Source organism: Nelumbo lutea, chromosome 1 (genome assembly GCF_056320005.1).
Source record: "Nelumbo lutea isolate HS-2025 chromosome 1, American lotus-T2T, whole genome shotgun sequence".
Classification (NCBI taxonomy): domain Eukaryota; kingdom Viridiplantae; phylum Streptophyta; class Magnoliopsida; order Proteales; family Nelumbonaceae; genus Nelumbo; species Nelumbo lutea.
In genome coordinates, this window is record NC_142684.1 from 156,098,812 (window position 1) to 156,123,061 (window position 24,250).

General features: G+C 40.3%; 1 protein-coding gene across 3 annotated transcripts in view; it reads right to left on the bottom strand.

Annotated features, from left to right (window-relative positions):
- PIR121 (transcription activator) overlaps positions 1 to 24,250 on the bottom strand; it is a 160,258-nt gene that overhangs the window by 89,840 nt on the left and 46,168 nt on the right. For all 3 annotated transcript variants that reach the window (XM_088956812.1, XM_088956817.1, XM_088956820.1), the window contains one exon: positions 20,228 to 20,396. In XM_088956812.1, the coding sequence (XP_088812938.1) occupies positions 20,228 to 20,396 (169 nt within the window). The remainder of the gene's footprint in view (positions 1 to 20,227; positions 20,397 to 24,250) is intronic.

Genomic DNA, 24,250 nt, shown 5'->3' on the forward strand with positions numbered 1-24,250 from the left:
AGTAGATCACCAGTGTTGATTCTTTCCAGATAGGCTTCCCAACAAAAACTACCAACCCTAGGAGGTATTGCTCTACACCAAACCTCATCAACAGGAAAAGGGAGGAAAGTAGGACTGGTGGACTGACATAAGACTTTGAAGAAAGAAACACAATAAAATATGCCATTGGGGGTAGGTGTCCAAATTCTAGAATCCGCCCTAGTGGGGTCTAAGACAACGTTATCAAAAAGTGCAATAAGGCTCGAAATACTGTCGAAGTCTGAGTTCCTCAAATCCCTTCTTAGACCCAAGTTCCACCCAATCCGAGAAGAGGAAGAGGACAGGGTGGTGAAAGACGAGATTGGCTCATTTTTCAAATCAGAAAAAGCATACAAAGAAGGAAACTGATCCTTTAGAGGGGCACTCCCCACCTAGGTTTGTTCCCAAAATTTTATGGAGTTACTAGAATTCGAATCATACCTGATATTAGGGGAGAAAACTGGTAGCAGGTCATGAATGGCTTTCCAAGGAGAATTGCTTGTGATCCTAGCTCTGATTCCAGCATCCCATTCATTATGCTCCAGCCCATGTATACTTGCCACTATTCTAGCTCATAGCTTCTCCTTCTCCATAGGGAACCTCCACAACCACTTTACCAAAAGAGTCATATTCCTTCTCCTAATACTCCCAAGCCCCAAACCACCACAAGTCTTACTCCTACAAACTATCTCCTAGCTAACTAACTCTATGGTCCCTCTTCTCCTCTCCCGGCTCCCACAGGAAATCTCCTATTAGCTTCTCCAATCTGTTAGAAACCTTCACTGGGATTTTAAACACCGACAAGAAAAAGATGGGTAAGTTACCAAACGTGGCCTTAATTAGTGTAATTCTCCCACCAAGAGAGAGGTAGTTCTTTTTTCAGGATACCAGTCTTTTTTCAAACCTTTCCACCACCGGGTTCCAAAAGCTCTCTCTCATAGGATTATCACCTAATGGCAACCCTAAGTAGTTCAAAGGCCACCCCGAGACTTCACACCCCAACACTTTAGCACTCTCCCTGATCTCTAGAAGAAAAACAACATTTTGAGAAGAAATGACTGTTTAGAAAGATGCAAAAAAACAAAAGAATGTAGCAGAAATCAGAGTTCAAGAAGGGAGAAGATGAAAAAGAAGGTGGCGGCAACTTGGGTTCAGAGAGAGAGATTTTCGAGCAAAATTTCTTCCCTTACACCCTTAATTCTATTTTATTAAGTTAAACTTTGGTAATTTACAGAGAAGCCCTTTAATTGGGTAGAAAATTAAAAAACATAACATAAGAAAGAATAGGCCAAGATTAAGGCCCATTACAGCAAAGAACATAAAAGATAAAAAGGATAAACAGCTTATGGGCCATTTAGCCCATCTTCTCTACACTCCCCCTCAAGCTGAGCATAGACGTCAATCATGCCAAGCTTGCCAGTATCATGCTGAAGTTTAGCCTTGGGAATGCCCTTGGTGAGGAAATCTGCTAACTGTCCTTCAGAGGTGATGAAAGGTAGCCACACTTCAACAGAAGCCACTCTTTCTCGGATGAAGTGTCTGAAAACTTCAATATGCTTAGTTCTGCCATGTTGCACTGGGTTGTGAGCAATGTTGATGGCGGCTTGATTACCACAGTATAACATCATTGACTTATCATGCTCAATACCCAATTCCTCCATCAATGATTTAATCCACAATAGTTTAGAAACTCCATGTGCCATGGCTCTGTATTCTGCTTCGGCTGAAGATTGAGCAACAACTGATTGTTTCTTGCTTCTCCAAGAGACTATTACCTGCCACCAAGCTACAGTACCCAGAGGTAGATCTTCTGTCATCAATGTTTCCAGCCCAGTCAGCATCTGTGTAGGCTTCAAGTTTCATATGGCCATGCTTGGCAAATAGAATTCCCTTTCTAGGAGAGCCCTTCAAATAACACAGAATCCGCTCTGCTGCTGCCATATGAGTATCCCTGAGAGCATGCATGAACTGACTGATGTAGCTGACAGCGTATGCAATGTCTGGCCGAGTCATGCATAGATAGAGAAGTTTTCCAAGTAGTTTCTAGAAGACTCCCTTATCTTTCAACGATAATCCATCTGAAGCAGAGAGTTTATGACTCATATCAATAGAAGTAGCAACTGGTCTAGCACCCATCTTCCCTGTTTCAGAGAGCAAATCAAGAACATACTTCCTCTGAGAGATAAGAATCCCATCCTTGGATCTAGCAACTTCTATGCCAAGAAAGTATCTCAACTCCCCTAGAACTTTGATCCCAAACTATGTATGAAGGAAAGGTTTGAGATCATTAATTCCCGATACATCATTACCAGTCACAACAATATCATCAACATACACAATCAGGTAAACAACCAAGAATCCTCTCCTCTTCACAAAGAGTGTATGAACAGATTGTGTCTGTACATAGCCAAAGCTAACAAGAGCAGCCCTAAACCTTTGAAACCATGCTCTAGGGGACTGTTTGAGTCCATAAAGAAATCTCTTCAGCCTGCAGACCTTTCCTTTCATATCTGTTTAATACATCCCTGGAGGAAGAGACATATAAACCTCCTCATGTAATTTTGCATTCAGAAATGCATTCTTTACATCCAGTTGATAAAGTGGCCAGTCTGAGTGTGCAGCCAAAGATAGAAGAACTCTCACAGAAGTCATCTTGGCAACAGGGGCAAAGGTCTCCAGATAATCAATCCCATATGTCTGTGTATAGCCTTTTGCAACCAGTCTAGCCTTGTACCTTTCAATGGTGCCATCAGCATGATATTTGATAATAAAGACCCACTTACAGCCTACTGGATCCTTCCCTTCAGGCAAATCAACCACTTCCCAAGTGTCATTCTTGTGCAGGGCATCAATTTCTGTTCTCATAGCATCCCTCTATTCTGGAATATTAAGAGCTTCTAACACAAACCTGAGAATTGGGTTAGAGGCAACAAAAGAAAGGTGGCAAAATATGAAGGAGAGAGCAAACTATAAGAAAGGTGTTTGGAAATGCAATATGCAGTACACTTCTTTTTTTCTTTCTTAATAGCAATGGGGATATCAAGGTCTGGGAAGGATGGCACCAAAGGGCTGTAACAGTACCTGTTGTCTCATCTGTAACTGGAAGTGCATGAGGCTCATGTGTTGTATGGGAAACAACCTGCTCATTTCTGGTTCTTAGCCTCTAATACATCCTGGGATTAAAAAGAGAGCGAGGAGGTAAAGAGAGAGGAATAGGAACACTGAAATAAGAGTGAAATGACTGATCTTCCCTTGATTCATTTGGAGGAGGAAGAGACTCAACTGAGACAGGAAGAGGAAGAGCAAACAACTGTGACAAATCCTCCCCCTTTGGACAATGTCTCTCCAGAGAGGAACCATAAAAGGAAAAAAGCTCATCAAAGGTGACATCCATTGAGACATATCGAGTGCCAGTATTTGGATCAAAACAACAATAACCCTTCTGTGTGGGGGAATAACCAAGGAAGATACACTTGTGGGCTTTTGGTTCAAATTCATGTCTTTGGACACTTGGGATATGTACATAGCAGGTGCAGCCAAAGACACGAAGATGAATAGGAAAAAAATCCTTGTCCGGATGTAGGAGACTGAAGGGAGACTTAAACCCTAAAACCCTGGATGGCATACGGTTTATAAGGTAGGTAGCAGTGAGAACATCATCACCCAAAACTTTTGTACGGACATATGAGGCAAATAGAATACTTCTTGCAACTTCAACAATATGTCTATTTTTTCATTCAGCAACTCCATTCTGTTTTGGGGACCTAACACAGAAGCTTTGATGAATAACCCCTAAATCAGTGAGATAGCAGGTCAAGTTTTTCTCAAAATCTTCTTTTGCATTGTCAGATCTGAAATTTTTAATCCTGACATCAAATTGAGTTAGGACAAATTCATGGAATTGCCTCACAAGTCTGGGAACTTCATCATGGGACTTCATCAAAAATATCCAAGTAAACTGAAAAAAAGTCATGAATGAACAAGATAAAATAATTGTAGCCACCCATAGAGGGTAAGTTGTAAGGCCCCCACACATCAGAGTGCACAATATTAAAAGGAAAAGAAGATCTTTTATTATTCAAAGGACAGTTGTTTCTACAATGTTTTGACAGTACACAAGACTAACAATGAAGACTAGACAAACTAATTCCCTTAAACAGTTCTGGGAATAAATGACTTAATGCAGAAAAAGAAAGATGACCCAAACGAAAATGACATAACATGACTCGACTAATGGACTCTGTAGATGTAAACCCAAAAGAAGCTTTTCCAGGTTGTTCATGGCACTGTCCAGGAGTATCTAGCAGGTATATTCCATTCGCCTCACAACCACTCCCAATCACCTTCTGAGACTCCAAATCCTGGAAAACACAGTAGGAAGGGAAGAAGATTACACAACAGTATAATGACTTAGTTAGGCTACTTACAGATAACAAGTTTGTATTTAGTCTAGGTACATGAAGAGCAAAAGGAAGAACCAAGGAGTCTGTAGCCTTAATGGTTCCCTTGCCAGAGATAGGGGCAAGAGAGTCATCGGCTAGGTGTTTTTGTCACGTCCAGGAAGTAAATCATATGAAACAAACAAAGTAGAAAGACTGGTCATATGATCAGAAGCACCAGAATCAATAATCCAAGGGATCCTATGATTACCTGAAATGGTTGCATGATTGGCAGAAGCCCGTATACCTGAATGAGCAAATGCAAAAGAGGTTGAACTTTCTGAAGGGTTGGAATAAGAGGTCACACCCTCTAGGTGACTGATCATCCTCCCAAACTTCTCATATTCTGCCTTCATAGCTACTAACTGCACACTAGCCGTCATCTCTTCAGTTTGATATCTGTCACTATCTGGACCAACAGCAACATTAGCACTCCTTGCCCTTTTATTTTCAAGCTTCTTCTGAAACCAAGGTGGTAGGAGCTCAGGATGCAATTTTCAGCACTTGTCTTTAGTGTGTTTTGGCTTTTTACAGTACTCACAGACAATCTCTTTCTTCCCCGAGCTACTTGGAGTCCCTACAACCCCCTTGGGTTTCACTCCATATTAGCAAAGTGATCATTTAAACCAGCCCCTTGAACCTGGACAAGTCTCCTGCTTTCTTCACTACTTACCAAGGCATATGCCTGAGATAGTGAGACACAATCCTTAGATAAAATATTTTGTTTTGTGATATCATACTCTCGATTTAGTCCTATCAAGAACTCAAACACCCTGTTTCTCTCAACCAGTTTTCTGTAGGTCTTAGCATCATTAGTGGTGTCCCAGGTTACAGCTTCTATCAAATCTATTTCTTGCCATATAGACTTCAGTGTTGAGAAGTATACAACTAATGGTTTCTCCCCCTGTCTTAAATTCTTCACATCACTTCTCAACTTGTAAGCTCTAGCCACATTTAATTTTTGGGAATAGGTTTCAGCAACACTATCTCAAATTTCCTTTGCTGAATTCATCCACAAATAGTGTTGACTAATCTGTGGTTGCATTGAGTTCACAAGCCACCCAATAACAGTATAATTTTCTTGCATCCACTTTTCATATGATGGATCATCTTCTGAATGAGCCTTTTTGCTCCCGGAGATAAAACCCCACTTGCCTCTACTACAAACATGAATCTTTACTAATTGTGACCAAGCCAGATAATTAGTTTCATCCAGCTTGACTATGGTCACAGCCAGTATAGAGTCTACAGAGGCTCCCGAAACCTGTCTAGATTCAGCAACATGCTTGTTTTCAATGTCTAAGGAGTTCATCTTCTTAAACACCTCAAAAATGATTTCAAACAACTTCGAAAAACACCAAATGAAGACAAAACAAAACTGTGTTGTGAGCCAACCTCTATGCAGCAGTACCACTAATCTGCGTCACACCCGGAAGCTGGGAGAAATGGAGAAAATTCAGCCGCTCCTTGTAGACTTCACGGAACACCAATCCACTTGATTCGATCTTCAAGGAGAATGAGAAAGCCTTCAGTCACTGAGCGCCCAGGTCAAACTCCCTATGGGGCCCGCAATCAGATTTCTCTAGAAAATTAGGGTTTCGGACAACACACTTGAATTTGTCAAGTGGACGACAAAGTCAGTCCTCTTCTCTCCAGAAACCACTAACAACTAGGCTGAAAAAGGTCTCTTTAACTATTCATACGATTTAGTTCTCCATACACTGTATATGGGAAAAAAAAATTCAAAAAGGGGGAAAACGAGCCTGCTCTGATACCAAGAAGAAAAACAGCCTTTTGAGAAGAAATGATTGTTTAGAAAGATGCAAAAAATCAAAAGAATGTAGTAGAAATCAAAGTTCAAGAAGGGAGATGATGAAGAAGAAGGTGGCGGCAACTTGGGTTCAAAGAGAAAGATTTTCAAACATAATCTCTTCTCTTACACCCATAATTCTATTTTATTAAGTTAAACTTTGTTAATTTACAGAGAAGCCCTTAGTTGGGCAGAAAACTAAAAAACATAACATAAGAAAGAATAGGCCCAGATTAAGGCCCATTACAGCAAAGAACATAAAAGATAAAAAGGATAAACAGCCTATGGGCCATTCGTCCCATCTTCTCTACATCTCTCCCTCCAAATTCACCCCCACTACACAGCTTTTTCCCAAGGTTAACCTTCAAGTTGGACATTTGCTCAAACAGTTGTATCACCGACTTCAAGTTCCTGATAAAGCTCACATTACCGCCTTCACAAAACATAATCGTGTCATCAGCAAACTGTAAGTGAGTGAGGGGGTTTCCACCCTCCCAACTCTCCAGCCTCTAATGAGCCCCCTAGAATCTACTCTGTGAATCAGTTTCCCCAATACCTCTGCAATTAGAATGAACAAGAAAGGAAAAAGGGGGTCTCCTTGTCTTATACCCTTACTGGCAGGAAAAAATATACCATTGTCCCATTCACTAGCACTAAATAATGACAATTCCGGACACAACCCATGATCCACTTACACCATCTAACCCCAAACCCAAATTTAGTCAAAACTTTCCTCAAGAAAATCCCAGCCCACCAAGTCATAAGCCTTTTCTAAGTCCAACTTATAGACCACTCCCTTCTTATCCCTCTTGAAGTTCTCCACACTCTCATTAGCTGTGTCTTCACAGCAGTGTGTAGGACGCACACTGCTGGTTCCGTTCCATCCACAGCTGTGTCTTCAGCAGGAGCGGATCTTGGTTTCTTCTTTGGGCGTGAACACCAACTTTGGGAGATATTATTTCTCCGGATCAGGTATAATCCTTCCTGTTTCCTTTTGGTTCAGATCTGATTTGTTTATGGTTCAAATAGGATCCTTGAATAATGTATTCTAAATTTAGGGAATATGATTCTAAGTTGGAAGAAGGTAGGAAATTTTTTTTGAAATTCGCCCTCCATTCCGCACCCTTCATGGCGTCCATTAGATGGATCCTACCATTCTTTCAGTGGTATCAGAGCCACAGGTTCGAATCTTGAACCAAAAGAAAATCAGATCTGACCCTATGCAGATGAACAGAAAATGTTATGCCAAGATCTGCGTAGATTGCTTTCTTTTTTTTTCAAGAAATGGTTTCTTGTTAAGGGCGTTTGATCTGAAATTAATTTTGTTAAATCCAAAAGTTTATTTAGAATTGTTCTTTATTTATTTTTGATTTAATGGATTGTTCGAACCTGGAGATCGCAGTGCAGATTTGGCGCAGATAGTCTGCGCACCCCTTTTTTCTTCCTTTTATTATTATTCGGTCTGTAAATAATTTTTTTTTTATTTTTCTAGACCGAATGTATAGGATTTGATCAAGAATGTAATTAATTAATAGAAATAGGATTTCTGTTTTTTATTTATTTTCTTGATTAAAGAAGAAGGAAGAAGATGGCGGCACTGGAGATTCGCAGATGGAGAAATCGCCAACTACGATTTACAGTTTATGAAACTGTAACTTTTGTTTTTAACCTCTATTTTGCAGGTGGTACGAACAGTCCATATTTTGATTTGTGATTGTCTAAAATCAAAAAAATTATTAATTTCAGATCTCTCATGAATTAATTCTTGAATTGAAAATCAGTTTTGTTCCATTTCGGACTAGATTGGACCAAAACTGTTTGGACGGAATCTGAGATTCGAAAGGGGCTGTTTTTCAGTCCATATTTCTCACACTGGTTATTCCAAATCTGATGTTCAATTACAGGGATTCATTCGGCCCACCAACCCTGAAAAGGGTTGCGTACGGAACACCTAGCCGATTGAGGCCCACCAGAAATCTGGCTTTATGAAAGTTAGTGGGAGCCACTTTGGTTTGACCTAAATAAGAACTAGGGCGTAATTTTGTTCCCTCCAAACAAAATATGAGTGCGTGTGATAGGGAGATCCATTTGATGGACTCTCTAAAGGCCTTCCGTCATTAGCACAATGATGGGTCCACCAGTAATGAGGAAACGCACCATAAAATTAGGCTATCCATTTGTTGTTGGATCTGTTAGAGTGTTTCATTAGATGATAGGGGCGTCATAGACCGATGTGGGAGGGGCTTCACTAGAAAATGGGAAGTCTCTCACGGTACCTTGGCGTAACCTGAATATGATGGGTGTGCACTCACTGGACAAAAAGGTTTACCTGAAAACGGCTCTGAATCTTGTCTGACAAAGGCCAAAGGGAAACTCATCTGATGAGTGGATATGATCCGTCATAGAAAGGTGGTGGGGTTATGCAGCTGAAACAGTTGGCTTCACGCACCCTATGTGATTTCCCACATTTCCAGAAACATTCCGTCGTCTCCGTCACTGAAAAGGGAGGGAAAATCTCAGAGATGAATAAATGGGAATGGAACATAAATTAAAAGCCATATCTATGTAGGTAACATGAATCAAACTAAGGTTGTGGACTAACATTTTTGTTGTTTTATCAGAAAATGGCAAACGGTCAATTTGCAAAACTTCTAGACGATAACAAGCTTAAGGGACCAAACTATGCCGACTGGTACAAAAATCTTATTTTGGTCCTAACTTCTAAAAAAGTAGATAAGGTGGTGAAAAATCCTGCCCCGGAACGTCCGGGTAATAGGGCTTCTGAGGCCCGTAGGAGGGACTATAAAGATTGGGAGGATAAAAACTCCCTAGCCCGCTGCTTTGTCATTGCCTCATTAGACAACTCAATACAGAGGCAGTTCGATCAGATCAAACTAGCCAAGGACATATTGGACAGTCTAAGAACAATGTATGAAGAGCATAACCGTTCTACTCGACAGAAGGTTCTGAAAGTGTTCATGACCGCGCAGATGTCCAAGGGGCAAAAAGTTCATGACCATTGTCTTCGGATGATGGGATACATTAACGAACTTGAAGCTCTTGGATCCGGGCTAGATCTTGGCACGCAAGTAGATGCCATCATCAATTCTTTGCCCTCTTCCTTCAATGCGTTCACTATGAACTACAATATGAATAAGCTGAATGTCAGCGTCCAGGAACTCAGCAATATGTTACAGAGGGCCGAGGATCTTTTAAAGAAGGATGAGCCTGTGGTTATGCTTGTTGAAACTAATAAATCGGGCAAGAAAAAGAGAAAGGCAAAGAAGCCCCAGAAGAAAGCTATCAAACCCAAGAAGCAGAAGAAGAACAAGGCATCTGATGTCTGTCACTTCGGCAAACAGACCAGCCACTGGAAAAGGAACTGTCCTGCCTACCTGGAATCTAAGAAAGGTAACATCAAAACTTGTGTCATAGAAACTAATATGTTAGTTACTTCTGTGTCGTGGTGTGTCGACTCCGGGGCTTCAACTCATGCGTGTAACTCACTGCAGGGGTTCAAAGTTAGCAGAAGATTGAGTGACGGTGAAGTGACACTTTTCTTGGGAACGACTGCAAGTGTTGCAGCTGCGGCGATAGGAACCATAGAATTAGCTTTTAGAGGAGTCCTTGTACTTAAAGATTGTCTTTATGTACAGAACCTGAGAAGAAATTTAATTTCTATTTCTAAACTGTGTGCTGATGGATATACTGTTTCTTTTGGTAATATGATTACTGTTAAACGGAATAACAAATTCATCGCATACGGGGAACTAGAGAACGGTCTCTATGTTCTACATCCTTCTCTGGAAACTAACCTAACCGAAACTACGTCGGTCGAAAATCCCAAGAAAAAGAATCGTGATACAATTAATCCCACGTGCCTCTGGCATTACCCACTTGGCCGTATCGGTATTGACCGAATCACAAGACTGGTAAAGGATGGTCCTTTGGATTTTCTAACCGTAGAAAATCTTCCCACTTGTGAGCCTTGCCTTCAAGGTAAGATGACTAAGCGGCCATTTGACTGTAAGCCTAAAAGATCTAGAGGCACACTTGACCTAACACATACTGATGTATGTGGTCCCCTAAGTGTTAGGACACGTAATCAACACGTGTACTTCATCACCTTTACAGATGATTTTTCACGATATGGTTACGTGTACCTAATGAGAGACAAGTCTGAATCCTTTGATAAGTTCAAAGAGTTCAAATAGGAAGTCGACAAGTAGTTAGGGAGAGAAGTTAAGGCCCATCGATCGGATCGAGGTGGCGAGTATCTCTCTGACGAATTCAGGTACTACTTCAAGGACAATGGGATAGTGTCACAACTAGCTCCTCCTGCTACACCTCAACTCAACGGTGTTTCAGAGAGGAGGAATAGGACCTTGTTGGACATGGTCCGGTCACTTCTCGTATGCTCAGAATTACCCACATCCTTTTGGGGATATGCATTAGAGACTGTATCTACGTGCTGAATCAGGTTCCAACCAAATCAGTTCCGAAAACTCCATATGAACTATGGACCGGAAGGAAGCCAAGTGTAAGACACTTGAAGATTTTGGGGTTGTCCTGCACACGTTAAAAGAACAAGTGCGGACAAGTTGGAATCCAAAACCAGTCGTTGCCTATTTATAGACTACCCAAAGGATTCAGTGGGTTATATATTCTATGACCCAAGTGAGCAGAAAGTGTTCTGCAGTCGAAACGCCCAATTCTTAGAATCCGAATACATCATGGACACTCACCGTTAGGAAATAGTTCTTGATGAGGAGAGCTCAGGAGCAGTGGGAGATATCCCACAAGTTCCAGGTAGTGACCAACCTAGAAGGTCCACCCGGGTATCCAGACCACCAGTCCGGTATGGTTATGACCAGGATACCTACCTGGTGGAAGCCTTGACTAGTGAAGAGGATCCCGTGACTTACGCGGAAGCTATGTTAGACATAGATTCCCAGAAGTGGGTGGTGGCCATGAGAGTTTAGATGAACTCGATGGAGACCAATGGAGTCTGGACTCTAGTAGATCCGCCCTCCGGGGTAAAAGCAATTGGTTGCAAATGGATCTACAAGAGGAAGAAGGGCCCCAATGGCAGGATTGAGACCTACAAAGCTCGCTTGGTGGCAAAAGGGTATACTCAGAAAGAAGGCATCGACTATGAGGAAATCTTTTCGCCCGTGGCCATGCTTAAATCCATTAGGATCCTGCTAGCTGTAGCAGCATACCATAACTACGAGATTTGGCAAATGGATGTCAAAACCGCATTCCTGAATGGAGATCTTAGTGAAGATATCTACATGCAGCAGCAGCAAGGCTTCATTGCTGCTGGTCAGGAACACATGGTATTTAAACTCAATAGATCCATATACGGACTTAAGCAGGCTTCTAGGAGTTGGAACATCCGTTTTGATTCTGTCATCAAAACGTTTCACTTTGAGCAGAATCCAGATGAGCCCTGTGTTTACAAGAAGTCCAGTGGGGATAAGATTACCTTTTTGGTATTGTACGTGGACGATATCCTACTCATTCGGAATGATGTAGGAATGTTGACTTCGGTCAAAGTATGGCTATCATAGCAGTTCTCCATGAAAGATCTTGGAGAAGCTTCATATATACTGGGTCTTCGACTCTATAGAGATAGATCGAAGCGGATAATTGGATTATCCCAGGCTGCTTACATTGACAAAATTGTCAAAAGGTACAGCATGGAAAACTCCAAGAAAGAAAATGTTCCTTTCAGACATGGAGTAACTCTCTCCAAAAAGAGGTCTCCCAAGACTTCTGAAGAGATTGAGGGCATGAGAGACATTCCCTATGCCTCAGTCGTAGGGAGTATCATGTATGCCATGCTGTGCACTCGCCCGGACAAAGCTCAGGCGGTGAGTGTGGTAAGCAGATTCCAGACTAACCCAGGGCAGGAGCATTAGACTGCTGTGAAGAACATACTTAAATACCTTCGGAGGACAAAAGAGTTTTGTCTGGTATTCGATGGTAGTTCACTACAAATTCTGGGGTATACCGATGTCGATTTCCAGTCGGATCCAGATGATAGAAAATCTACATCTAGGTATGTTTTCACGATAGGATCGTGTGCTGTTTGCTGGAAAAGCAGCAAACAGGGGTCCACCGCAGACTCCACAACCGAGGCCGAGTACATTGCCGCAAGTGAAGCTGCCAAGGAAGCCGTGTGGATGAAGAAATTCATACACAAATTGGGAGTGATTCCGTCCAACACATCACCCATCCCATTGTTGTGCGACAACAATGGAGCGATCGCCCAGGCTAAAGAGCCTCGGGCCCACTTGAAGTCAAAGCACATCGAGAGAAAGTACCATGTACTGCGGGAGATCATTGGTAGAGAGGACGTCCTAATTCAGAAGGTAGCATCAGCGGATAATGTGGCAGACCCATTGACTAAGCCACTGACACAGAAGGTGTTTGAGAAACACGTGGAAAGTATGGGACTCCGGCTTGTACCAGATTGGACCTAAGTGCAAGTGGGAGCTGTTAGACAGTCTTGTATGCCCTTAGCTTCGGTCGGATTTGATGTACTTTTGTTATTTAGTGGAAATAAATTAAAGTGCATGTTTGATTCATGTTGTTTGGTATAATTCTGTGTAAGACCCTAAAACTGGACACTTATAGAAACTTGTGTTAGTTTTAAATGTTCACAGCCATTGGATAAGTATGGGGAGATTTATCCTGCCAAGGCTGATACTGATGTGCCACCAAGTGTTGGGATGGCTTGTTTCGGCCATCAGGGTAAGACCCAAGGCACATGCAGTATGGGATTGCTTGTACCCATGAACCGGACCAAATTTCCAGTATTGCCCTAGACCTTGGAGACAGATGGGCAAAACTGAAAAGTTACACCTGACCCCTAGACTCGATTATGACACATCACTAGGTGTCGGATCGGGCTGTCTTTGATGTGTCAATCAGTGAGATCCTTAGTGGGGGTCAAAACCTAGACATGTTGGGGCAGTCTGAGAATTCATTTGAGTGAGTGGTCATAGTGACAGGATCAGACCCTTTGCCAGACAATGGTAATGATCGAGAATGCACTCTCTCTGATGGAAACCAAACTGCCGGCAGTTGATTTCAATCGTTGGAATTTTGTTTTTGCAAAATTAATATATATATGTATATGTACGGTTTCAAAAGATTTGCAAAAGGTTTTAATTCCCAGGATCCATGTGAGTAGAGAGTGCGGCACTGTTCCTTATAGCCGAGAGAGAGGTCTTCTCTTGTCGGGCAGTGCTTGATCATTAAGGGTTGAGAGGTTAAGTGTAAGACCATTTAGGATAATACCTGATGGGCTAATCTTGCACCTGCCCACAGTCCCTAAGTTTTTATAAGATGGCTTGGCCCAGGGACCACATAATGTAAGTGTTGGGCCCATAGGGTCCATGTGATGGGCTCAAGGGGGTCACTGAGTCTTTCAGTGAATTCGGCTGGACCGAACCCATGTGGTTGGTGTGTAGATCAATGCTTGGGTCCCACGCCATACAAAGAAGCCTAACTGGGCAGCAGATTGGAAACTTGTTAAACACTGAACACTTAATGGGCCAAAAGCCCATTTCAAACTGGGCTGATATGATCACCAGTTCATGGGGCGAATCTGAGATTAATGTTAGTAAAAGGATTGGGTCTTTAACCTTATCCACTCTAAGAGACCAAATTCAAATTAGATTTGAATCTGGTAACCTCCTGATAAGATCAGGAGTTAACTAACTTAATCTGCAGATAAGATTAAGATTAACCCCTATCCAAATACTGATTTGGATTGGGATAACTCCCAAAATATTGGGAGGTTTCTTAATCAATAAGAAAGAGGAGAAAACCCTAGCAGAAATATCAGATTTCGAACTAGGGTTTTGAGTAAGCAAGAAACACATCCTGCGCATTGAGATCAGATCTCTCACAGACTCCAGAGAGAAGAGACAGTTCTATCCTCTTCGTCCCTGGATTTCTCCTCCTTAGGCCGTCGCCACTCCCTGTTGGAAGATTGGATCTTTGCAGCAACAGGAAGTCAAGAAATCAGTTCTTGACAACAGTCTTGCAAGAAAGACAAAAGGATTCGGTGTTCAAGGTTTCCAGAGGGTTCTTGCGAAGAATCCAGTGTGTAGGACGCACCCTACTAGTTCCGTTCCATCCACAGTTGTGTCATCTTCAGCAGGAACGGATCTTGGTTTCTTCTTTGGGCGTGAACACCAACTTTGGGAGATATTGTTTCTCCGGATCAGGTATAATCCTTCCTGTTTCCTTTTGGTTCAGATCTGGTTTGATTATAGTTCAAGTAGAATCATTGAATAATGTATTCTAAATTTAGGGAATATGATTCCCAGTTGGAAGAAGGTAGGAAATTTTTTTTGAAATTCGCCCACCCATTCCGCACCCTTCATGGCGTCCATTAGATGGATCCTACCATTCTTTCAATACAAGCTATTAACCAAGCTAATTGGCCTAAAATCCTTCGGGTGGGATGCATTTTTCTTTTTTGGAATTAAGGCTATAAATGTAGAGTTCACACCCGGATTGACAATTCCTCTCCTGAAAAACTCCTCAAACACCCGCAAAAGATCATCTTTCAAAATATCCCAACAATCCTGATAAAAAACCATTGTGAATCCATCCGGCCCTGGAGCTTTTGTTCTATCCATTAAAAAGACAGCCTCCTTGATCTCTTCCAAATTAAAGCTTCTTTCCAACCTTCTCCTGTTCTCCACCCCTACATCTGGCCAATCCAATCCTTCTACCCACACCCTTCTACTCACAGGCCTTCTTAGAACATTATCCCAATAAGTAGTTGTTGGATTCTGCATGAAGTGACTGAGGACTCCAACACTAAAGGAGATGGTAGGCCTAGTGATGGTAAGATAGATCACCAACCCAATTTCATTCAACATCTCCAAAGCATACTTTCGCTAGGACATAGAGATTCCCCACTTCAATCAAGCTACCACAATTCCAAGAAAGTACTTAAAGGTTCTTAGATCTCTAGTTTGAAAGTGTTGTTGTAGGAATTATTTCAACTCACTAATTCCATGTGCATCATTGCCAACGAGAACAATATCATCAACATACACATACATTGCCAGAATGATTTTCCTAGATGAAGATTCCCTGCTAAACACAGAATGATTAACATTGCATTTCAAGCCAAAATCTTGCACCACAATACTAAAATGACACACCTTCTCGTGCTGACTACTTCAGCCCATAGATAGCCTTCTTCAATCGATACACCTTCCCTAACTCCCCCTGAGCAACATACCCAGGAGGTTTGCACCACACTACTAAAATGATACACCTTCCCATGGTGACTGCTTCAGCCCATAGATAGCCTTTTTCAATTGATAAACCTTCCCTAACTCCCCCTGAGCAACATAACCAGGAGGTTACTCTATATATACCTCCTCTTGAAAGATCACCATGGAGGAAAGCATTTTTAACACCATACTGAAATAGGGGCCAATCAAAGTGGATAGCCAAAAAGATGAGCACTCATACATTACTTACTTTATCCACAGGGGAGAGAAGGTTTCTGAATAGTTCACACCATAGGTTTGAGTATACCCCTTACCAACAAGTTGATCTTTGAACTGTTCGACATTGCCATTTTGACGATGTTTAACTGTATAGACCCTTCGACAACCAGCGGCCTGCTTCCTAGGTGTTAAGGAAGTGAGATCCCAAGTATCATTGGATTGAAGAGCATGAAATTCTTGATCCATCACCTTCTTCAAGTTAGGAGATGAGAGGACTTCCTGTAGAGAACACAATAGGAAAACAGAGGATAAAAGGGAAATGAACCGTTGATGTGAAGGAGATAAGCGAGAAAAGGAGAAGTACCGAGAAAGGGAGTGATTTGTGCAACCATGCTTACCCTTACAAAGAGCAATAGAAAGATCAATATTTGAGGGTGGTGGATCTGTCAATAGAAAAGACTCGGTGGCGGGTCAAAAGCTAGAGTTGGATCAACTGCTAGTGACAATCCTAGTTGTCAATCATGTCTGGAGTACACTTTGTGAATAGATAGTCGAATAGGCTCCTCCACAGTAGGCAAGGGAATAAAGACGTCACCAACGTCAAAGGGAAGAAGAATAGAAGGAGAAGGTTCACGTCTAGAGAAATAAGGTAAACTCTCAAAGAAGGTAACATCCGGAGCAATAAAAGCTTTTCGTAGAATAGTATTATTGAACTTGTAACCATTTTGAGTACGGGAGTAACCAAAGAAAACACATCTGATAGCTCTAGAGTCTATTTTATCAAGGCCTAGACTCATTTTTGTGAACAAAACACACATAACCAAACACACAAGGAGGAAGAAAGAAAGGGGAAGTAAAAGGAAACAAGATAGAGAAAGGTGACTTACCATCTAGGACTAGAGGGCATACGGTTTATGAGAAAACAAGAGGTGAGTACTGTAGCGCTCCAATAGATTTTAGGGATTGACATTTGAATCAACAAGGCGTGAATTGTTTCAATCACATGACGATTTTTCCGATCAGTCACACCATTTTTTTGAGGAGTATGTGAACAAGAGGTCTGATGTATAAATACTGTGAGAGTCAAAATAAGATTGGAAACTATTATGAAAGTATTCTTTGGCATTATCAAAACGAAACACTTTAATGCATACACCAAACTAACTCCTTATCTCAACATGAAAAGATAGAAAAATAGAGAACAATATTGAACGATCCTTCATTAAGTAAATCTATGTCATTCTTGAAGAGTCATCAATAAATGTTACAAAATATCTAAATCCATTATAAGATGACACGCAACTAGGATCCCAAACATTTGAGTGGACTAAAGCAAAAGGACTCAAGACTCTCTTATCATCTCTAGGAACAAAAGACACTCTATGATGTTTGCTTAACCGACATGACTCACAATCTAACTAAGTTACAAACTCCAAAGTTGGGACTTGCTTTTTCAAAACACGCAAAGAATGATGACTAAGACAACAATGCCATTGGTGTGGTGTAAGAGCCTTCTAAGGACCATGGTCATCTAGGTAGTATAGTCCTCCAACTTCACGACCACCACTAATCATCTTCCCCATCTTGAAATCCTGAAAAACATAGTATGAAGGCTAAAAGCTTACTGAACAATGAAGGGTTCGAGTAAGCTTACTTACAAACAAGAAATTAAAGGGAAACTTGGGAACATAAAAAATAGTGTAAACTAAGATCGAAACCAAGAGACACATTATTGTACCAATAATAGTAGAAGAAGAGTCATCAACTAAAGTAACAATCCAGGATGTAGAAGGTGGTGACAAAGATGCAAACGGATTTTTGGAGCTAATCATATGGTCTGAGGCTCTAGAATCAATTATCTAGGGTGAAGGTGTAAAACTAAAAACGAGGCAAGCACTACCTGACTTCACAAGTGTAGCAATGGCAGAACTGGAAGAAGCAAATTGACGAAGCTTTTCATACTCCGCACCTAACATAGAGATTGTGTCTTTATCCTTACCAATATTAGAAGCAGGAGCATCTTTAGTCACACCAAGACTTTCAAAGTCACCTACCACTACATGGTCAGCCCAAGAAGATGGAGGGTCATAAAGATCATAACAAAAGTTGACTATGTAACCTTGTCCACAATGTGAGTACTCACGAGCTGAACCATTGCCATCACCAATACGACCACCACACCTCTTGCACCACGAGCCTCTCTACCACCTCCACATCCACCCTTGAGCCCACAACCAAAACTCCTCACACTACCTCCACCTCTAACCACACATATTTCTACCAGGAAAACCTCCTCTAGAAACCACCATGGTTGATCTCTCTAAAGGTAGGGGATGATCACTATGTGGATTTGAGGCTCTCCTTATGCGGGAGAAAACCTTGGACAATGAATACAATTGCTTAGCATGTTGAAGAGAAAAACAGTCTTCGTATAACTGGTAACTTCTTGTAACATTGTCTTGTCCAAAATACAATTACTTAGCACGGTCCCAAATCTCCTTGGTCATGTCCAGAAATATAAGGTTCACACTAATATATTCTCCATACTATTCCAAAGAGATGTCATAATTTGGGCATTCTCTTGTATCCACTCATTGTACCCTTCTAATTCAGTTTTCAATGGACCCTCCTTGGTGTAATTTAACTTCCCTCTTGCAATGAGATATACCTCAACTGACATGGCCCATGAGATTAATTAGTACAATTAATTTTCACCATAGTTAATTGAGAAGTCTTGAGATCTGGTTGCACAACTACTGTAGGTTTAGTGTTACTACTTGATGAAACCATGAATATGAAAGAGATCACTGGTGTATCACCTAAGCAAACTATCAAACAGCTGGTATGCACTTACTGTAGCAAACTTTTTCTTTAGAAAAAACACCAAGAATCACCAGCCTTCTACTTTAGAAACACTAGAAGAAGATCACACACTTACCACAAGATGTTACCACACCACAAACCACCACAAAATCACCACACATTGGGAAGCGCTTACCTCAAAACTCGAGACATCACAAGGCTGCCCTCTTTGAACTGCTGAGTAGAAGGTCTTTAGAAAAGCACCACTAACTCACATAACACTGCAACTTGAGGCATTAAAACCTCTTTTCCAAGGGGGCGATCAGTCCTTTTGAGTCCTTTTCCTTTCCAACAAAGAATAGAGAACATTCTCTATTCCTAAGGCACAAAAAGTTGAGACATGAACAGTGCCATGAAAAGTACAGTCGACCTGAAAGCTATGATACCATGTTCCAACTTCAATAAAGAAAGGTAAAGTGGAAGAAAGGAAGAAGGTAGGGAGAGAAAGAGAAGAGAAGGAGAAGAAATGAGGGAAGACAAGGAGAAATCTCACTCAATTCTCCTTACTGTCAACCTAGCTTGTATTAACATTTTACTAAAACTGAGACAACGATGCCCTTAGATAAGTTACAGCAGATATAAGAGAGAAAAAATAACAAGGAAAAGACAAGAATGCCCCTATCAATTAATTCTAACACAGTGAAAATCTCAAATTCAGCTTCACAAACTTACATAGGGTCAAACTATGTCAATGGAATTTGTAGAAGACAGGAGCACTAAGTCAAAAACTCATTCCTCTGAGTAAATGATTAGTCTGACTACCAAATATCATGCCAAGGATCCTTTTAACTTTTTATTTTCTTTTTTGATTATGAGGTCAAAAGAGTTTGTTGATAAGCAGTAGAAACTGAAAAGAGGATGCAATCTTCTAAAACCTGTCAGCTAGAGTAAGTCAACTCTCTAATATCTGCTAGAGTTGATCAACCCTCTAGGTCCACCAGAACACTATGGTCACATTTTCCTCCTAGAGAAATGCAATTATTTTTCCAAGACAAGACCTTCCTAGAAAATATGTCTAGCACATGGTTCCAAAATTGTTGAGACATAGGCTTTCCCCCAAGGAGAAGGCCCAAGTATCTCACATGTTTGTTGTTGAGAAGTAGGCCAACTAAACTATTGGCTCCTTGGTGGGTTTTGTATACTTTGTTTTCATCATTATTATATGTTGCCACCTACTTAAGAGGAAGGCCTTGTCCTCTTACTATTTGTAACAGTTTGTACAACTGAATGGGGCAAAAAGGGTCAATGGGTCATTTACCTGGTCCATGATTTTTTGTGACTACCGACTAGGTGGATTAGAGGTTGAACAAACTGGAATTGTCACCAGGTCAATGATGGGTTGCAAACATTGGCCCAAAGTGGCCACTCAAAATACACTTTCTTATGCTTGTCAACCCTAGATTTTCACACACCAAGCAATGGCTCCTTTTTCCAAATATCACAAATGGCAAGTAAAATATTATTGCATAATCACAAAAGTGATTACATTCTCTGTGTCCATTTTATTATGAAATAACAATTAATTCAACCAGAAAGGTGCAGCTATAGTGCCAACAGATAAAATTTATAATGCTTAATATGATAAAGCCAAAGCAGAAAAGGAAGGATACCTGTGTAGTCCAAAATATGCAGGAAAAAGCTAAGCTTGTAAAAGAATGTTTCCAACTGCTTCATATCACTAACTGAAATTTCTGAGCCACTATTTCCAAAAAGCCCACCAGGCTTCCTTAAATTACCACCAGAAACAAGCTCGTATATTAAGAATTGTAGACAATGAACCTAAAACAAACAAAAAAATAATTAAATTTTTGAAATGATTAAAGCTAGTTTAAAATTTGCCAAATCACATTTATAGGCAGAGAGAACACACATGATAACACAAAAAGAACAAGCTAGTTGATATCTATAGAGCAGTATTTATATCAAGGTGACCTATGAAAATTGATATCTACAGAGATCAACAATATTCTCAAGAGCATAGTTGTTAAGGCAGCTCCTAGTCAATAAGGCACCCATAGAGGGTTGCCTCACTTAAGTGCGTAGCTATTTCATTCATTGTGCTATAAAATATTTTTATATTCTTTATTTTTTTAGACTATAATAATAAAATAGACATTACTACACTAAATTATTTATTTTGTGGGTTTATATACTAGTTTCTTTTAATTATTTTCTTATTTATTAGGGTTCAATCAACACACATGTCAGTATATGCTATCTTGAACCCTTGAAGACTTCAAAATCTGAACTGATCAGCAAAGAACTTAAAATTTTTGTCCAATCAAAACATTCTTCTTCGCCTTTTATTCAAGGTTTTAAAAGGCTAAAAATGAAGGCAAGGCATAAGTGTTGAGGTGGTTTGAGGTGTAAGCCTCAAAGTAATAAAAAAAATGTATATAATTTCTTCCCAAATTGTCCAAATGAAAGCAGCTCTGGTGCATCTCCACATTATCCTTCTCATTTTCTTTGGCCACATAAAACTTGTAGGATAAAAAGGCTTGGTATACTAGATGACAGAGTTGATCTGCACCAAAATAAAGAGAAAAGGCAAACCCAAATGCTAGTAACAAATGGACAGGAGTCTCACAGTTGGCCTTGCAAAGAACATCCAATGACAGGATAAACATTGATTAGGTCTCCTTTGGAGCAAATTGCAAGTATTAATTTTCTGTTGAAAAAAAAAAAAAAAAAAAAAACTTTCCAGCTGAAGCTCCAATTCTAAGTGAAATAGGTATACACCACACCTCTTTACAAGAAAAGGTTGCATGGGAAGAAGAAACCGGGTTAAAACCTTAAAGAATGAATCACAAGAGAAAGAACCTGAGGGAAACAGGATCCCAGTTTGAACGTCAGACTTAAAAGGGACAAGTAAACTCCATCAAGGATTAGTAGGAGGCTAAGAACACTAGGGAATTCAAAGTCATTGCTTGAGGAAGGAGAAAGTAACTTGGCCATAGAGTCTACTTTGTAGGTAGAAATAGCAAAAAGAGAAGGAAAATGTTCTTTTAACTGAGACTACCCAAACCATATATGTTCCTAGAATTTAACATTTTTACCTGAGCAAACATCATACAAGATAAATGGAAGGAAGAGAGGGGTATGGAATGAATTACCATCCACGGGTTAGCCTGAGTAGCCCTAGAAGATAATCGAGATACTAGCATCCCATTCATTATCTATCAGCCCATGTGTTCTTGTCACAACCTGGTGCCATAGTTTGTCCATCTATATTGGTAATCTCCATGATCATTTCTCCAAAAGAGCCATATTCCTCATTTCAATCCTTCCTATTCTCAAATCTCCCTGCCTTTTTTGCTTCTACACCATTTCCCATTTTATCAAATGCTCCATTTTCCTCTCCCCTAGTTCCCACAAAAATTCCCTCATTATTTTCTCAAATTTCTTACCCACTCTATATGGAATCTTAAACATAATAGATAGTACACTAGAAGATTTGCCAATGTAGACTTAATTAGTGTTATTCTACCCCTAAAGAGATATATCCCTTTTTTTACATAGCCAGCCTTTTTGAATATCTCCCTAGAATCAATTCCCAAAAGCTATGCTCTTTGGGGTTGGCTCCTAAGGGAAGGCCTAGGTATTTCACTGGCCAAGAAATCACTAGGCATCCCACAATGGCTACATAGGCTGTTGGTTCTTCCTCACTCATGTTTACTCCCATCAAGCAACTTTTGTCAAAATTCATTCTCAAGTTAGAAATAACCTCAAAAAGTTCCATTGTTATCTTCAATTTTCTCCTCTTTTCCATCACAGAATAGCATAATCTCATCAGCAAGCATTAGGTGGGTAATGGTTATCCCATCACTTCCTACCTCCACCCCTTAAGTAATCGCATGCTATTAGCCATTAAAATAAATCCACTGAGCATGCCAACTATGAAGGGAAACAAAAAGGGGAACAAAAGATCACCTTGCTTAAGCTATAATGCAAACTAGGAAAAAGTCAAAGACTGCCCCATTTATTAATATCAAGTAGTGGCAAGCCTAAAGGCACCCCATGATCCACTTTCACCATCTCTCCCCAAACCCACATTACTTCAGTACCTCCAACCAAATCATTAGCCTTCTACAAATCTAGTTTACAAATCAGTCGTTTCCTTCCCAATCTTCTCATCTCTTCCACACATTCATTTAGTTTTAATTTTATTACTTTGAAATTATATTTAATGAATGGTAGACCTGTTCATGGGCCGGGCCGGGCCAGGCTCGGGTCGGGCTTTCACATGTCACTAATGAAAATATACTAGGCCCGAGCCCGAGCCCGGCCCTGGTAAAAAGCCCAAAACCCGAGCCCAAGCCCGAAGCCCGACCTAATTGAAAAAAAAAAACAATTTTCCCTATTCAAATTAGAATTAAAAATTCAGATAGTATTTTTTTTCTATTTAAATGAACAATAGGCCTACAAGATGGTATTTTTCCCTTTCTTTTATATTTTAAAACACAATTTTACATTCTTAAATCAAAAAATTTATTCAAATGGACATAATCACATAACTAATTTTAAGTTTAATATTAGGTTGGGCCGGGCTATTTTGACAAAACCCGAGCCCGACTCGAATTTATTGCGGGTCGGGCTTTTTGGCCCGAATTTAAGCCCACGGCCCTATAAGCATGTTCAAGCCCATCCGGGGGTCGGGCCGGACCGGGCCACCCGGCCCATGAACAGGTCTAATGAATGGATATCATATATACATACATAAATACATGCATCCCTGGGAGAGCTGCCAACTTTCAACTCAATTTACTAGCAACATAACATACAATAAAGCCTAATACAAATGATCCCTATTAACCCCCTATGATTTTCCTGTCTCATATAAAGGCTCCGTGAGTGCATGTGATAATGGATGGAAGTACCTTCTTGATCATCAAAGATAAGACCTCAGCAATGATTTTATACAGACTGGCAAACTGCTACTAACTACCAAGCTAATAGGTCCAGAGTCTTTGGGGTGATTGGTTTCTAGATTTTTGGGAAGTAAAACCCAAAATGTAGCATTCCCTCTTGGATTTATTATTCCCCTTTCAAAGAACTCATTGAAAACTTCCAAGAGATCAAACTTTAAGATATCCCAGCAGTCCTGATAAAAGAACCATTGTATAAATAACCATCTAGCCCTGAAACCTTTTATCTATCCAAGAGAACTTCATGAATTGTTAGAAGAAGTGCAATTCCAATATTGCATATTACACAGAAAGCAATAGTAAACAACTGTGTATATCAAATAGGACCAAGAGACTTGTATATGTATATATTTCTCTCCCCCTCTTAGTCCTTTAGCCATCTTCTCTTCTATGTCTGTCATTCACTTGCCATTTTGGATTCTGTCTTTTTTCCTACCACATGTTTTGATTAGATCAAGAATCCACTTTCATAGTTGTCAGTCTTGTTTTGTTCCCATTGAATTATAGTGACTTCATAAGCGAATCATACTCAGAATAGTAAGCCAATCTTCCAATAACAGAATCCCATTTGTTCCTTCAAGAAAATATTTAAAAAGAAAATCAATGATTTTAACGAATTATCAGAAAGTTTTAATGATATTCTAAAATTTTAATTCTTGGATATAGAATTTTTCAATGAAATTGGAATATTGCCAACATATCAGCAAT